At 35.9% G+C, this 17,916-nt stretch overlaps 2 protein-coding genes across 9 annotated transcripts in view; one reads left to right on the top strand and one right to left on the bottom strand.

Annotated features, from left to right (window-relative positions):
- Positions 1-1,746: 1,746 nt before the first annotated feature.
- On the bottom strand, positions 1,747-5,900 carry LOC122537990 (E3 ubiquitin-protein ligase ariadne-1). Of its 3 annotated transcripts, none has more exons than XM_043671704.1 (8): positions 5,532-5,900; positions 4,000-4,269; positions 3,737-3,910; positions 3,594-3,659; positions 3,284-3,499; positions 2,646-3,203; positions 2,362-2,588; positions 1,747-2,244 (listed from the first exon to the last, which is right to left on the bottom strand). In XM_043671704.1, exons 2-8 carry the CDS (start codon positions 4,204-4,206, stop codon positions 2,163-2,165), a joined length of 1,530 nt encoding a protein of 509 aa, XP_043527639.1. In that variant the 5' UTR covers positions 4,207-4,269; positions 5,532-5,900; the 3' UTR covers positions 1,747-2,162. The 3 variants fall into 3 exon arrangements, with proteins under 3 accessions (XP_043527639.1, XP_043527656.1, XP_043527646.1); XM_043671721.1 differs by lacking the exon at positions 5,532-5,900 and adding an exon at positions 4,553-4,875; XM_043671711.1 differs by lacking the exon at positions 5,532-5,900 and adding an exon at positions 4,492-4,874.
- A 432-nt stretch (positions 5,901-6,332) lies between these two features.
- LOC122538008 (serine/threonine-protein kinase ULK3) overlaps positions 6,333-17,916 on the top strand; it is a 17,514-nt gene continuing 5,930 nt past the window's right edge. The window contains exons 1-4 of one of the 6 annotated variants that reach the window (XM_043671732.1): positions 6,333-6,469; positions 15,912-16,063; positions 17,078-17,292; positions 17,447-17,673. In XM_043671732.1, the coding sequence (XP_043527667.1) occupies positions 6,455-6,469; positions 15,912-16,063; positions 17,078-17,292; positions 17,447-17,673 (609 nt within the window). In that variant the 5' untranslated portion in view covers positions 6,333-6,454. Of the gene's footprint in view, positions 6,542-15,911; positions 16,064-16,765; positions 17,007-17,077; positions 17,293-17,446; positions 17,674-17,916 lie in introns of all 6 variants that reach the window. The other 5 variants (XM_043671726.1, XM_043671753.1, XM_043671744.1 and 2 more) reach the window with 5 other exon arrangements.

Raw genomic sequence — 17,916 nt, 5'->3', positions numbered from 1 at the left:
TTGATCTCAAAATGAAACTATTTCAAACCACAGAAATTTCTAAAATACATGATTAGTAATGAGAGTATTTATAATATATTCTGTTTCATCTTTCAAATAATAATACTAGTGATAATTTTTCGATTGGAAAATTAAACACATGATTTTATTGATGATATATTTTACTAATAAAATACTTCGACCTCTGTATACATATTACCGGTTATTGAAAACTATTAAAAAATTTGCAAAACCGAGGATTCGCTTCTTCGAGTAATACCTTTTGTCATTTTTATCAAATTCTTGTTGCTAGCGAAAAATTTCAGCACTGTCTAATTTTATTATATATTTTCTTTCTTTTTTTTTAAAGATATGTTTAACAATTGAAATATCTAAAATCAACTACTCAAATTTATCGCACAGGTCTTAATAAATACATAATGATTTTAAGAAATTATAATAAGTTGATTGATGTACAAATTAGACAAAATTTGTTAAACCTCTTTGAATGCTTTTTAACACTTGAATATAAAAAAAAAGATATGATTTCCTGATTATCGTTTATAACTTTATGTATTACATGAACATACAATACAAAATCATAAACTCGAGAATAATTTGTTGTGAATATATCTAACAGTTTTTCTTATTTCTACTCAGATCTTGTGACTGTACAGAAAACAATTGTTTTTTTTTTTTTTTTATTTTCTTTTAATTTTTATATCCTAACGTGGATAATAGTAAGAATCAACAATTTTTTTTTTTAATAAACCTTCAAATGTATCTACTTTAAGTTTGCTAATATCGATATTACAACTATGTATAAGTATGTATTATGCATTTACGTGTGAATATATAACTATATAACTATACAAATGGGACTCATTTCGTTCCCCACTTATATAACAGTAAGTGATCATCATACCACAATCATTAATCATCAATTACTTGATTAATGATATATGAAACATATCGTCAGCATTGAGAATATCTTTCATGAAATAAATAAATTTTTAAAAAGCCACAATCCTATGTTAATTTAAACGAAAGTAATTAATTTCTTCTTTAAGCGAAGAAATGAACAAAAATATTTGATATTTTTATACTTTAAAAGTAATAAATAATATTCATTCTTATTCGGTATACCAAAACTAAGAAGAATTATTAATTTCTACAAATATTGGACCCTTTTAATACTTTGTATGTTCGATTCTAATAACATACCACATAACAAGAAAATATAGTTTGTTAATAGTTTAAATATCTTTATTTTTTACTTGTAAACCAATTTTCAATTTTTTTTTTAATTTTTGAAAGTACAAAAAACATTTAAGGATGTATCATTGAAATCACGTTAACAAAAAATAAAATAAAATGCTAGAGATTGCACACGTTACTGACGACATGATCACTTTCCATAAAGATTGGCAGTTACAGCCTGGACGTATTACTGTCCAAAACAGAGCAAAAATGGTAAGACATTTTATAAATCTTATCTGCACCAATATATCCTGTTATATCCAATTATCCCTTTATAAATTGAGTGCACAGGATTGATAATAAAAGACAGATCAAGGTAGTCTAGTTCTATATTAGCCTTTTCATGTACTATTTGGAGAACTCTCAAGAAGTTTTTCATTTATAGATATTAAATAACACTTTTCTAGAGAATTTTATGAATAGTAATATGAAAAGGTACAATGTATTATACTATGGCATTAAAATATATTAAGCAAGTTTTCGAAAATCCCTTTTTGACCAATACAGCAACACACTGTTCGATTTCTTTTCATACCGTTGTTTATCATTTCGATATTTATATGTAAAATTCATTTAAGACTTGAAAATATCATTGCAAGACATGTTTACGGGGGATTGAAATATGTAACGACAAATAGCACACAGCAAGCGCAAATTAGCATCATTAATTACAGTACGAAAGTATTTTACAATTAGCCTGATGGTAATAGGATTCAATTTTAATAAATTCAAAAATTCATAACGATATATGTGTTGCCACAGATATTACGTTTAAAGTATATCTAACATGTAAATCACTTGGTGACATGCTCTATTTTTTTTTTTGTTTCCTGTCAGCTTTCTTGATTTATCACAGCTGGGGCAAAAGTGTCAAGAAAGAAACCTTGTCTTGCACGCCCAAAAAACAAAGTTGGTTCAGATTTCTACTCAACGTAGTCCCACCAATCTTTTTCATAACCTTCATGTACATGTTCCAAAAGCACTTTCCTCCGACTATCGCAATATCTTGAAATAAAAATAACACATATACATGAAATCTGTGTTTTAAAATTTAATTCTTGGTCGAATATTATGTTATCACAATAATAAAGAAAAAGACGAACTTATTGACCAATGACTTACCTATATTTGTCTTGAACTTTTTGTTTAATATCAGCAAGATTTTCGCTTGTAATATCTCGTTCAAGGTATTCAGAAAGGCGTTCTGTGGTGCCTTCTAGATCCTTTTGGTTGTCTTCAAAAATCACAGATTGGTTGTTTTTTCGCACGTAATAAGCAAAAACATAAGTATACATAAGAGTTTGTCTACAGGAACACAAAATGTCTACTGCTTTCTTTAAAAATTGTACCTGAAAATAATGTTTTTATAAAGCACTGCTTTTGCATTTAACTATAAGTAACTTTACCTCAATCCATGACATATTATGCTGTTGCATCTCCTCCATTTTTTCTTTTACACTTGCATACAGTTTACTTTCGAATTTTAATGATTGCATATGATTTATATATCTATTGCAGTAAAATAGATATCTCTGTAATGCAGATCGCGATTTTTCTTGAGCATCTCTCGCGGCTTTAGCCTCTTCTTCATCGTAACGATTACAATTATACCAGCTGGAACCATGTGGTTCCCACGGACCGAGACACACCCAACAAAAGTCAGTTTTACAATTTTGATTTTTGCAAACCATATGATTGCATCCACCATCTTTCTCAATCGTGACGTTACATTTCGGGCATTCTTTTGTGTTTGCGGCAATCCAGTTTGACGTTTCAGAGTCATCATCGCACTTCTTTATCCATTTACGCAATAAATGACATTTTACAGGATCATGCCAATTTTCTCCGCAATGGAAACAGAAGGTATGTCCACATTTGCAAGTTACCGGCCTTGCTTCTACATACTGCACTTTTATAGCATTATTACAATCTGGAGATGGACACCACCTTAATAACCTATTGCACTATAATAAAAATAAGGTTGTATGTAATATAGTTGTCACATGATTTTTCAACGGAACAAAAGAGAGTGAAAGATATTTACTTCAACAAAACTATTTGTTATTAAATGTTGATATTTCAGTTTCACTTTAGAGTCTTTTACAAGACGCATAACACTGGCATCATCAACTAAAATGTCACAAGCATGTGCCGCACATGCAATAGTTTGACCGACTCCTTCTTCCATAATTTTGGTTGTGAGATATTCTCCCCAGCAGCCAGTACAAAAACGATGTCCACACTCAAGTCCAGTCATCATCTAAGTATTTTTTAAAATATATTAGACGTACATATACCTAAAATTCTGATGGTTTTAACATTAGTTAGTGCTTTTCATCTATTTATACACATACTGCAGTTGGCTGAACGGTAAAACAAATCCCACATTCTTCCGTACCATTTGTCGAAGTTCTTCTGGACTGAAAGTTTTAAACATGTTTATCATGTTTTTATAAGTGACATAAACACTACAAAAATGATATAAAATTTTATATACCAATGAACTTTGAGAAGACTGAGTTCTATTTATTAATGGACCTTTCCTAAATGGATTCACAACTCGTGCTTCAGCGAACAACTTTTCCTGATCACCATCATAAAAGCGCTCCATTAATTTTTCCTTGTCCCATTTGAAATGATTTAATAAAATACGCGTGGTTGTAGCTGGTATCTACAATCAAAGAACAATATATTTCACATATTTATGTAATAACTATGATAAAAAATAAACTTCCATTGATTTTCATGAATGAAACATACTTCTACAACTGTATTAACTTCCTTAATAGAATCAACCATATGCTGCACTATTTCCTCTGTTGACAACACTTCAAAAGGATAGTCGTCAACATCAGTAGCCCTTTCTCTTGGGTTACCAGCCTCGATTTCCATTGCAAAGTCAACATCATCTCCACTGGATTCATTGCCAGAATCGACATCGTCATATGTTTCTTCCTCGGAATCCATCACGAGTCCTCCGGTTTATTAATTGAAATACTAATATATCTGTTTACTCTATATACTTTGTACCTGCATAAGAAGAGAAATGCCATTTACATCGTATCTGGCACTTTAACCTTTAAACCAGATGTTGTCAATGTTCACTTGACTTATTCAATTAAACCATTGTTTTACTTGAAAATAAACGTAGATGTATACGTGCAAGCGAAAACAATGCACTGACACATTTTCATTTGAATTCGCGGCTTGAATCATAGACGGAAGAAATAGTACGAATGCGAGTGTATTTACCGGTTTGGTATTGTACTCGATGAATTTCTCAACACAACTTTCGTTCGATAAGGTATCACACCTGCACCCGCGGAATATTGTTGTAGCGGAACAAAGTGAAAACAGCTTATGTTGAACACATGACGTCATCGTTCTCTACTTCTCGAATAAAGCGAGAGACTTGCCCGCGTATTTCCCTCTACTTATTGTCTGCAATGTCTCGCGAGATCTACAATCACGGTACTAAACGACTCCCCCCGAAACGAACAGTGAACAGTGAGAACTTCAGAATGTTTTCGCCATCGACATAAGCAAGAATAAAATCAGCTGCCAAAACATCCGAGCTGAACTCCGGCAGCTGATGCACTGAACGCTAGTTTCACGGCGAACGGACCAACGAGCCACCGTGCTGTTAGCCAATCAGATCCGTTTCTATATACATGCCGCCCAATGGCGTACTGTGTTTATCGAACTGATATTTTAGAATTGTTCTTTACTTTCTGTTGATTCTCCGTTCTAAATGGGTTTTAATGCCCGTTTGTTTTATGCACAGTTCCGGTCGATTTACATAATTACGACTAATTGCACACCGATGAGAGTGAGAAATTGATTTAGAACGAAATATAATTCGTCGTACGAAACGTCGTACTATCAGAAATCGGGGGCAAAAAAACACGATGACATCTCGTGTTCGTGACTTAATTAAAACGAGTTTCTACTCCTGAAACATTTTGCCCATAACTGATTATTCCTATGTATAAGAAATGTATAAGACGAATAAACCCATTTTTGATAACTACGTATGAAAATCGAAAAAATTAATGAACTACATATACACGTATAATATATAGACACATATATCTATATATATTATGTGTACTTGACAAAAGTATATCACAATTTTTCACAAATATTAAAATGATACTGGAGGTTTATTTTGATATCATTGAACGTGTGAAGATTTTAATGAGACTCGAGGATTTTAATGACCACGAAACACCAAATACACTTTACGCCTAGATACGTATATCGATGCTAGTGTACGTTATCAAATATATTACCATGCACAATAATCTTTTCAGCCATTGCACTGGACAATTCACCGAAACAGCAGGTTAATCGTGTAAAACCATCAATTAATCTAGGATGCACCGCTTGCCATGAAAGAAGGGACGAGCTTATAGCTCGAACACTGCTGTCACGTCCATGGCAGTACACGCGCAACGATTTTTTCTCCTTTTTCTTCTATCGATATTAAACACACGATACTATTTGCCTCTTGCACTCCCTGTCAATCATAGGGTTAATCTCGATGGATGAAACTCAACATGAAATTTCACGTGATACTGTCCGGAGAATCGAGAATCTAAAGAGGGACGCGACGACGAAACGTCTCCTTGCCGAGTGCAGTTTTTACTAACTTCGGTCAACTGCCTGAAGTTAGCCTCTTATGCGACGCACAGCTGACACGCATGGGCGTCACTACGCGGAAAGCACAATTTTCAAATTTTCATTGCAACGTTGAATCTATCAATTTTATAATTAGATTTTATAATAACGATCGCAGGCGTGGAGTTGCAATTTTTATAACCTCTCGAAATAATTCCCTAGATAAATTTTACTAGTCGTAAATCAATTACGAACGTTTTGACTTTCAAATCGCGAATATTTCCTACAATACAAACACACTGATTTTATACAGGAACAGTAGCAAGTTCTTGAAGTAATAATTTCCAAATAAGTTACTGGTTTTGTGTAAGTTATAAATGTTGAAAATAAATTATATTTTGATACATATGTATGTAATACACTCTACACGCGGGATGTTGGAATTTAAGGAATCGTTCAAAATCTCGAGATATTACGCCAATGCACGCACAAACGATAAGTGAAAGAGCTCACGGCGTTCTGTCAAGCTAAGTTAACCTCGTGGTGCAGTAGTATTCAGGACAAATGTCCAACTGGATTAGTTACATCGGGTAAAATGAGTTTGCCCAGCGTAAGTGATTATTCTTTGTTAGAAAAAATTGGCTCAGGAAGTTACGCGACTGTCTACAAAGCTTTTAAAAAGGTACGTGTGATTTTGAGGTTTGGTGCGAATACACAAATCATATGACGACAGTGTCGTAACTAGGTTAACAGATGCCACACATGTAATACACCGTATATCTTTCTTTTTATTTTTCTTCATACGTATAATATTAAATGTTAATGTTATTTAGCAGTTAAATTTAAACCTAAGCGTATTTTAGCTATTCTGAGAAAAGTTATAATATTGTTTTATGTTAATAAATGATTGCTTCAAGGCAGACATCGCATGATGTATTTAATTATATTTCTAATGATTTTATTATATAACAATTAAATTTACTAGATTAACTTTACTCTCGTTTCTTTTTTTTTTTTTTTGGTTATGAGACGTATACATATACAGATCGTACGACCTCATCGCGGAATTTTAATATCAATGCAAATTAAACAACTTTTATGCTGATTACATCTAGTTAAGGACTTAATCCCTGATAGATTTGAATTAATTTGAATTCAATGAAAGATTAATGAATATTTCACGTGCGATTATTGTGAATTTTAAGCGCGCTGCGCACGATGCAATTAAAACCGCAATGGCGCAGGAAGGGACAAATGAGATAATTATGTATATATGTAGTTGTCGTAATTGATAAATGTTTTTTTCAATACATTTTATTTTTCCCAAGCGTGTTATTCATACGTCAATCAATAACTTGAATTAATTACACGATAAGAGATTTTCTTTTTGCAACGTGTAATATGTACAATTTTATAAACGCGAGTACGCGTTATCGATTTAATCTTAATCAATGAAACTGTCACGAGCCTGATAAATAAAATCTGGAGATAAGCCAGCAGAGCTTCCACAACCCACGTGAATTACTATATCGTAAACGTAAATTTATTCGCTCGAGTTTCGAAACGATTAATTGCCCCTGAGTATTAGTCACTACGTTTCATTGACAGTTGGCCTTTATATATAAAAGAGAGAGAAGGCACAATGCACAAGCATTTAACATAGCATGCCTGATTATCGGTATATTGCACGCCTGTGACAGTATTTTAAGATGCGTGATATAACGCACACAGTTACAATCACCGACACGTTTTTACTACATGTAAAAATAAAAAAAAAAAAAAAAAAAAAAAAAAAAAAAAGAAGAAAAGAACAGACACATCCGCAAAGGAAAAAACCAGAAGAAGAAAAGAAAAAAAAAGATTTCAAGCATATACTTGGTCCGTGCAGAGCGTATCACCCCTGCGATTGCCAGACACCCTCTATCCCTCGACTGGTTCACTCGATTCGAGCGGGCAAAGTCATAAGTCCGTGGTGCACACGGTGCACGATACGTGGTACGAGTACGGGTACAGTCGATCTCCAGGGATCGCGTTACTTTTGATTATCCCCGGCTGGAGAGAGAAAGGGAAATCGTGGACCTGAAAGGTTCAGAGAAAAAGAGAGAGAGGGAGAGAAAGGCGAGCACGGACCGGTGCACGCAAATGCGCGGGCGTATGTCGTTTAAGCCCATTTAACCGTACAAACCGTTTGAGAGATCTCGGCCGGTGCCGAGGAGACAATGAGAGGGAGCTGTCGTCGGGCTTTGTGAGCTGCTTTTCACAGCACAGGGGCAGAAGGCCGGGGGGGGGGGGGGGGGGATCGTGCTTGTGCACCGAGGATTGCACGGAGCCGAATTCAAAATGACGAGGTAGCTGGAGGGAGTTCGGTCGGCGAGCGGAGAGAGGTCGCTGCGAGCGACGAAAGAAGGGGTTCTGTCGGTGGTTACGATGCCACGACGGCAGGCACACCCACGCAGGCGCCCCTTTCACCAGACTACTCTCTCTCTTGGTCTCTCTTTTATATCTGTCTCTCTTTGTTTACCACACGAGACACACTACCGATAACTCCCTTGCTCCTCTCTTTCTTTCTGCGCTCGTGCTCTTCCAACCAGCTGACATCGCCTCCCCTACTCTTCCACTCCTGCGCCGGGTTTTTCCAGTCGCCTGCTCCACTACTCGTATTCGCGCTCTCCCGGTCTCAGTCCGATTTTTCCCGCTCTCCTCTCTTTCTATTTCTCTCTCTCTCTCTCTCTCTCTCTCTCTCTCTCTCTCTCTCTCTCTCTCTGTCGCGGCCGACGACGCTTCCGCACGTCCGTGACACAATGGCACATCTGGTGTTAACTTCTGCTTTTTGGTCGCGGCGCTTGTCGCGAGAAATCGCCTCGCTTGGCCTCGTCCCGCTCGGCCCCGGGATCGTCAAGCATCTCCGCCGATCCTACGCTTTTTTCTTTTTTCCCTTTTTTTTTTTTTCTTGTTTTCGTTTCGAAACGAAACTACCATTCTTCCTCCTCCTCCTCCTCCTCTGTCGTTCTTCGAATCGCGAGCAATCGTTTGTTCCGTTTGTTCTGCTCGCTGTAGCTGCGTGAATGCGACAGCCAGTTTTTGCGCCACACCGGCTGCGAAAACTGATCCATGGAAAAATAACGGCTTATTATTTCTTTCTTTTTTCTTTTTGGCGACTCGGTGCCGGTCGCAGCTACCAGTAGCGTGGCGCTACGTCGAAAACGGTTGAATTCCGAAATACAATCTGTCAGGTTTCATTTAGTTCGGTTTCCTTTCCGCCGGCGAGTTCGTTGAGACACTGCCTCTCAACAGGTTTTAGCCACTCGCAGAATACTCCGTTCTCTGCCTCGGTCTGTGGGAATTCGAGGACGCTTTTTTTCACCTACGCGCGTGAATCGGCGAATTGACGTTTTGACAGAAATTCGAAAAAAATTCGCACTCTGAAGTCGGAAAACATATCTCAGATTTTTCGTCATTTTCGACAAAAGGCGAGTGCTCGAATGTTTATGAACGAAGATAACAAACGTTAAACGCCCAATTGTTAGGTGCAAACTAATGAGTTTTCAAGCGTTTCCCCGGAAATTTCGGAAGTTAACGTAATTACGCTAACGTTTCTTATTATACGTATATTATATAACTTATAATTTATAATTTATACGTTAACCTGTAGCTTGTAACTTATAACTTATAACGTATAATTTATGCTTAACGTAATCATACATTACACGTAACCTAACCTAAAAAAAAAGAAACCAATTATATGTTAATGTATAACTTATAATTTATAACGTATAATTTATACGTTATATATAATCCAACCTAAAAGAAAAAAGAAGAAAACGCTTGTATGTTAACGTATAACTTATGATTCATAATGTATAATTTATATTATATTTACGTAATTATACATTGTTATTGTGAGTTATACAGTTAATGTATAAGTTGTCTTGTAATTTATACGTTAACATATAATTTTAGGTTATACATAATCTAACCTAAAGAAAAGAAAAAAACGCTTATATGTTAATGTACAACTCATAACTTATAATTCATAACGTACAATTTATACGTTAATATTATTATACATTATACGTAATCTAACCCAAAAAGACGTAGAACTTATAACTTATAATGTATGACTTATACGTTAACGTAATCTTTCCACGTTATATGTAACCTAACCTAAAAAAAAAAATAAAAAAAAGAGACGCTATAAAACTTATTCACACACACACACACACAATGATTTATTCGTTCATTCACGGACCCGTACATTTTAGGTTATACATAATCTAACTTGAAGAAAAGAAGAAAACGCTTATACGTTAATGTACAATTCATAATTTATAATTCATAACGTACAATTTATACGTTAATATAATTACACATTATACGTAATCTAACCTAAAGAAAAAAACGCTTATACGTTAACGTAGAACTTATAATATATGACTTATACGTCAACGTAATCTTTCACGTCATACCTAACCTAAAAAAATAAAAAAAGAGACGCTGTGAAACTTATTCGCACACAGTGATATTCATTCACTATTCACGGACCCGTACGTTTTAGGTTATACATAATCTAACCTAAAGAAAAGAAGAAAACGCTTATATATTAATGTACAACTCGTAACGTACAATTTATACGTTAATATAATTATACATTATACGTGATCTAACCTAAAGAAAAAAACGCTTATACGTTAGCGTAGAACTTATAACTTATAATGTATGACTTATACGTCAACATAATCTTGCACGTTATACCTAACCTAAAAAAAAAAAAAAAAAAATAGAGACGCTGTAAAACTTATTCGCACACACATATATGATATTCATTCGCTATTCACGGACCCGTCGTCCGTACGAAAAATTCGCCGGCCGGGAAACCATATGCGTAAATGGGGCAAGAGCGAGCCGATATAAATTCAAACGTATTTACGCGGCAAGGGGTGGCGCAATTTATTACCCGTCGATGTAATGGAAACGCCCAATGGTGAGGATATCTGCCCCGGTGCAAATTCGATTATATGCAGTTTGTATCTCGCCTTCCGATTCCTCCGGCCGCGCCGGGGAATACAGTTGAATTAAAAAACGCAGGAAACCGCGGGGAACCGGCATATTTCATCGGCGTCGTCTTTTTGCCGGGGGCTCATTCCCGCGCTGAATATCCCAGTTCACATTTCGGCTGCCGCCGAAGAAATATACGGCGCACGGTTAAACGTCATCGTTTCTTCGTGCCTCTTGCCACGGAACTGTAAATCTACGCGCGAATTTTCGTAGATCCACACCTGCTGGTAGACTAAGCGAGCGCGTCGAAAGTTCAAAAGTCGTCGGATTATGATACTTGGCCCGAAATTGCAATATTTCCTCAGGCAAAACAGACGATAAGTTTATTATATAATAATTAATAATAATTTCTATCCAATGATATACCGATATATATACGAGTTCGAGAGGAAGAGAAAGGCGACGAATATATTATCGTATACGGGGTTCGGTCGCTCGTTATGGTCCGCAATCAGTTGCCAGGTTGAATAAGCGAGGGCGAACAAACTTCTGTCGGGCTTCTTCGCGAAAACGGCAGGTTCTTTTCCGAAAATATTCTCCTGCAGCCTCACACGCACAGTAAATCATACTAAAACAAAGAAAAAAAAAGAAAAAACTAACACCTAAACTTTTCATTATAAATGCAGGTTATAACTAACTAACCCTAAACTTTTCATTATAGTTTAAAGTCTAGCCTAGTTAAAAAACTAACACCTGAACTTTTCATTATAAATACAGGTCTACAGGAAAATCCCAGGGACTGCACATTATGATAAATAAATGAAAAGAAAAAAAAAAAATGAATAACCACTTCCGTCGGTCTTTCCTTTCTTGGAATATCGATGATCTAAGAACGTTTGACAGTTAAAAGAAACATTCAATCCCACTTGCTTGACAAATCCGCGATACCAACCTCCGAGCAATGTTCCAAACACCGCGTTGCCCCAGAAAAAAAAAGTGGAGTGGGGAAACGAGAGGAAAGAAGGAAGGCTGAAGCAAAGAAGAAAAGAGTCATCATCCCCTTGGGGGGAAGCGGAGGTAGCGCGAGCGCCGATAATGATTCGAATCCCGACCCTCATCCCCTGACCTTTCGCCAGCGGAACTGCCGCTGATATTTACGAGATCGTTGCGTCGTCGAAGGAAGAAGAAGCGAAATGAAAAAGAGGAATGTCATCGTTTGTCGGGTCAAGTGTGCACCACCGTGCACGCGAGGGATGCGTTGGCAGCCGGTGCAACCCCGGGGTGGCCGGGTGGCTGTTAGTCTCGCCACGAGCCTCTCTCTCTCTCTCTCTCTCTCTCTCCTTCAGCTCGTTGGACGGGCCCCGCGATAGACCCTCGTGCCGACGCTTTTTACGGTGACGGACGACTCCTAGAGGCGTGTCGACATGTGCAACGGAGCCGACGAAGGGTGGGCTCGCGTGATCGAAGCCCGAGGAGGACGCCCACGGAAATCACGGGGTCGCGCAATCGCAGAGACCCCTCTCCCCTCCCCTTTACGTCTTCGCGATGGGAACGCGCATCAGCTCGCATCGTCTCGTCGCAGCTGATTCCAACCTTTTTCCATCCGAACTTTGATCCCTTTGCGATCGATGCTCTCTGAAACCAATTCGAAAAAAGAAAATTTCTCCTCTCTTCTCTGTTGGTTCGAGAACGTAAGGCGTTGTAAAAAATGCTAATGCACTCTATTTGCTGCGAGGTGGGAATTTTTATTCAAACTAGGGAGAATTTGAATGCGTTGGTCACATCGTGTGATCTTCATTCGTGGGATCTTAATTGTGGCCGCTGACAGGAATGCTTCAAATGTGTTTCGAGCATCGTTGAAAAAAGTTCCTGAACTTTGAATTTGATTTCGATCAACTGGACAATATTGTGAAACAAAAAAGATGCACCGTTCGACGATTAAAGAAAGAAGCTGTAGATCCCCGATGGGGGCCATAATGGTGATCGGAATGTTTCGAATTTTTCAGACGAACGAAACAAAACGAGCAAATTTTGAATTTGTTTCTGATCTACTAGACAATATTGTATTGCGAAACAAAAAAAATTCACTGTTCGACGATTAACTGTGGTGGTCGTCGGTGATCAGAGTGCTTCAAACGTTTCGAATGAATAGAATAAAAATTAGTATCGTCAAAAGAGGAAAATTTCGAATTTCATCTTGTCTAACCAAATATACACTACTCGACGATATTGAAGATTTCGACTTGAACACCACACGTCAACAAAAATTAAATAATTTAAATTAAAAATCTCGTCATACAACGATTAAAAATTAAACACCACGTTATACAAAAATTAAATAATTCTCTCCTCCCCTTAAAGCATCGTGTATACAAGTCTGACATAAATCAACGTGTTAACGTTTCGTTTAAAACGGCGAGATCCGCTGGATTCGAAGGTTAACAGAGGCGTTCAGAGAGATTTCGGCTATGAAAAGCCCCCGAGGATCATCGACGCGTTTACGATTCGCGTCGCGGAAACCATAATCGGCGAACGGGCGAAAGAATGTAAAATTTTTCCACCTGACGCGCGGAGAATGGGCAACAGATGGCTCGGCGGGCATGCACTTTGCATGCACTGCCCATAAAATCATTTATGCGAACGCGTCACCTTCTTCCCCGTAGGTCCGGGGAACGAACGGGGAAATCGTTCGACAGTAATCGAACGATTTGCCAACCACATGGCGTAGCAATATACTTTTTCATCGGCAAATAACGCGTTCGTTAGTTACGCGCCATTGCACTTTTTTGGTTTTTTCGCAGTGAAATCCTGTTTTTTTTTTTTTTTTTTTTTTTTTTTTCTTTTGGCTTCCGTCAAACGAGCGATACCACGAGAGAAAAAAAGGAGTATAAGCGACGTAATAAGCGATTATTTTGTGATTATTGAGAGAAGGTAGACGCGCTTTTGTTAAATGTCGCGCTTGCATGAATCATCGCGGTGTCGCAATTTATATGACACGACGCTGTTTAATATTTCCTCTCCTGTATGTGTAAATGTACAGGCAAATCGTTAATACCGAGTGAAAATCAATAGGCTAGCTTATACCAAATGCCGTTTATGCTTGTAATTATAATATCATTGCAATGTGGCATTATATTATATAATGTTAATAAAATTTATATTTTATATTATATCGTATTGTATACTACATTATATAATGCTTATAATTATAATATCATTGCAATGTGATGTTATATTATATAATGCTTCATATTTATATCATATATATCATATAATGTTAATAAAACTTATATTTTACATTATATATTGCTTGTAATTGTAATATCATTGCAATGTGGTATTATATTATATATGGATTTATATTTTATATTATATAATGTTAATAAAATTTATATTTTATGTATATATAATGCTTATAATTATAATATCATCACAATGTGATGTTATATTATATAATGCTTCATATTTATATCATATAATGTTAATAAAACTTATATTTTACATTATATTACATTATATATAATATTATATATTGCTTGTAATTGTAATATCATTGCAATGTGGTATTATATTATATAAGGCTTTATATTTTATATTATATAATGCTTATAATTATAATATCATCACAATGTGATATTATATTTTATAATGCTTTTTATTTATATCATATAATGTTAATAAAACTTATATTTTACATTATGTTACATTATATATTATATTATATATTGCTTGTAATTGTAATATCATTGCAATGTGATATTATATTATATAAGGCTTTATATTTTATATTATCTAATGTTAATAAAACTTATATTTTATATTATATTACATTATATATTATATTATATATTGCTTGTAATTGTAATATCATTGCAATGTGGTATTATATTATATAAGGCTTTATATTTTATATTATCTAATGTTAATAAAATTTATATTTTATATTATATAATGCTTATAATTATAATATCATCACAATGTGATATTATATTTTATAATGCTTTATATTTTACATTATTTAATACTTGCAATTATAATATGATTACAATGTGATATTATATTATATAATTCTTCATATTTATATCATATAATGTTAATAAAATTTATATTTTATATTACATTGTATTACATATTATATTATATAATGCTTGTAATTATAATATTATTGCAATGTGGTATTATATTATATAATTCTTTATATTTTATATTATATTATATACTATAATTATATAATGCTTATAATTATAATATCATCACAATGTGATATTATATTATATAATGCTTCATATTTATATAATGTTAATAAAATTAATATTTAACAGTATATTTAATATTAAAATATTTTATATTATATTGCGTTATATATTATATATTACTTGTAATTATAATATCATTGCAATGTGGTATTATATTATATAGGGCTTTATATTTTATATTATCTAATGTTAATAAAATTTATATTTTATATTATATTGTATACTATATTATATAATGCTTGTAATTATAATATCACTGCGATATTATATTGTATCATGTGATTCGTGTGTGTGACAATTGTGAAATTATCACACTACTATGTCACTACTATGACGTAACATAGATGCTCTCGTGGATAATGTTTCTGAATCTCTCTGAGAAATCAAGAACCGCCAGAGAGTAATTTTTTTTTTTTTTTTTTTTTTTTTGAAAAAAAAAAAAAAAAAAAAATAAAAAAGGAAAATATCATCGTTAATCCTGATACACGCAATGTAACTTCGCGATGTTAATTGCAATTATTATCAACACCTTTTGCATTCGCACGTGTTTCCGCCGGCTGATCATTCACACCAAGACCACACTAACTAACGCTTACGCTTACTTTTTCCCGGCGATCGGTGAGAATATCTCGTAGTAGGTCATCGATTCAAGTGCAACTTGTTTCAATGTGTTTCAATGACTGAACACATTGAACCGACGAATGTTAAGCGCAGAATTGAGAGGTGGCCAGATGAGGACGCTCGAAAGTAGCATTATCTCAAGGCGAGGCTAACCCTATGCTATTGTTGGTCGTTTTATAGGATGGACGCCGAGAGGTAGTCGCAATCAAGCTTGTAGACAAATCGTCACTCTCCAAGTCGGCTGTCGATAATATCGTCACGGAGATCTATCTCCTGAAGATATTACGCCACGAGAATATCGTCGAGATGAGGGATTTTTTTTGGGACGAAGGGTTAGTCCGTTAAAAGTTCAGCATTTCGAAGTAGAGAGAAAAGACACAAAGAAAAAAAAAAAAAAACTATGTACGCCAAAAATATCACGTACACGTGTATGCGTGTGTAGACAACGTGGTCAACACATGGGCTCAAGATTTATTTTCAGTTTCATCTTTGAGACAAGCGAAATCCATTATTAACATTTTACCATTATTTCGTAGAGCATTAATATTCTATCATGCTAGAAACATGTATTTTTAACGAAGGTACGGGTGGGGGAGGGGTTAAAATTTATTTGCGATTTCATTTCTGAAATGGTGGATAATGAGCGAGATCTGTTTAATATTCTACTATTTTATCATGAATATTCTATTATAATGGGTTAAATAGAATATGCGGGATTAAGAGAATAATAAATGAAACGTATTTTCAATATGTTTAGAATATTAATGCCCCACTCTGCTCCAGTATTTGTTATTATTATCCGCGATCTTGATTGGTCGTCTACATTCTCGAACGATGGCGGCACAGTCTTTTTTTTTTTATTACTGGCTGTTTCGTATTTAGAATTTAGCATTCGGAATTATTGTTTAAACTAATTAGGGGATTATAAACTCTCGCGTAGGCCGAGTTTCAATCCGCGACGCGAAACACCAAGCGGTTTGAATGTCACTGTCACGTTTATGGATAACTTTAATTTTCATTCGAAATTCGCGAAGTTTCACAGAACAGAAACATGTTGATCTCATCTCCAAATGCAAGATTCATTAACGTCCGACATTAAGGCCCTTCGCCATTTGCGAGTTGCTCTCGAGAGTATTTCTCACCAAATGGATACTACTTCTCTGAGAGTTACCGTCCGAGAGCATCGATCAACTGTTTGAAAGAAGAAAGAAATGGAGAATACTGTCGCAAGAAACTCTCAAATGGAGAATGGCCTTTACGCTACTCGAAAAAATGGTAATGATCCTCTGATTAATTTAAACAACGCGAGGAGAAAAGTGTATCATCCATCGTTCGGCATAACGCAGGCACATATACATCGTGATGGAGTACTGCGACGGCGGCGATCTGTCGAGTTTTATAAAGAGGAGGCACAAGCTACCCGAGAAAGTTTGCCGCCGATTTTTGCAGCAGCTAGCGCTCGCCCTGCGATACCTGCGCAACAACAACGTCTGCCACATGGACTTGAAGCCGCAAAATTTATTGCTCGCTCGAAGGCCGCAGTTGACGTTAAAAGTCGGAGGTTCGTTCCAACGTTCTTAAACTCTCGCTTCTTCTTTCTTCTGATTCTATAGAATTCGCCACGAGACATACAGCGTCGACTTACAACAACAACAACAACAACAACAACAACAACAACAAGTTACATCATTATGTTCGTTTATTCGTTTATTTAGATTTCGGTTTCGCTCAGTATCTCTCGAATTCGGAGCAAAAGTTCGCGATCCGCGGCTCTCCGCTTTACATGGCGCCGGAAATCTTATTGAAACACAAGTACGACGCGCGGGTCGATTTGTGGAGCGTCGGCGTGATCATGTACGAGTGCCTTTTCGGCAAGGCGCCCTATTCTAGCGGCAGCTTTCAGGAACTGGCTGAGAAGATCAAGGACTGCAGGCCTATCGAGGTGATTATCGTGGTTTCTTTCATTGTCCGTTTCATTCACGTGTGTAAGTAACGGGTTGTTCGATAATCGACGGACTCCGCGAACTCCAGCGCAGTCTCGCCGCTGTGTTTGAAAGATGGGATCGAGCACCTCGCTAGCATCTGAGCCCCAAATGTCTGTAATTGGCTTCTGTGTCGCTGAGGGTCTTCTCGCATCCAACGGTACAATCGACGGTGTATCATTTAACCCACGGGGGGGGGGGGG

Source organism: Frieseomelitta varia, unplaced genomic scaffold, assembly GCF_011392965.1.
Source record: "Frieseomelitta varia isolate USP_RPSP 00005682 unplaced genomic scaffold, Fvar_1.2 scaffold_163, whole genome shotgun sequence".
In the NCBI taxonomy this organism is placed as follows: Eukaryota; Metazoa; Arthropoda; class Insecta; order Hymenoptera; family Apidae; genus Frieseomelitta; species Frieseomelitta varia.
Note: the sequence above shows the minus strand (reverse complement) of the source record. Positions and strands in the feature narration are given on the sequence as shown.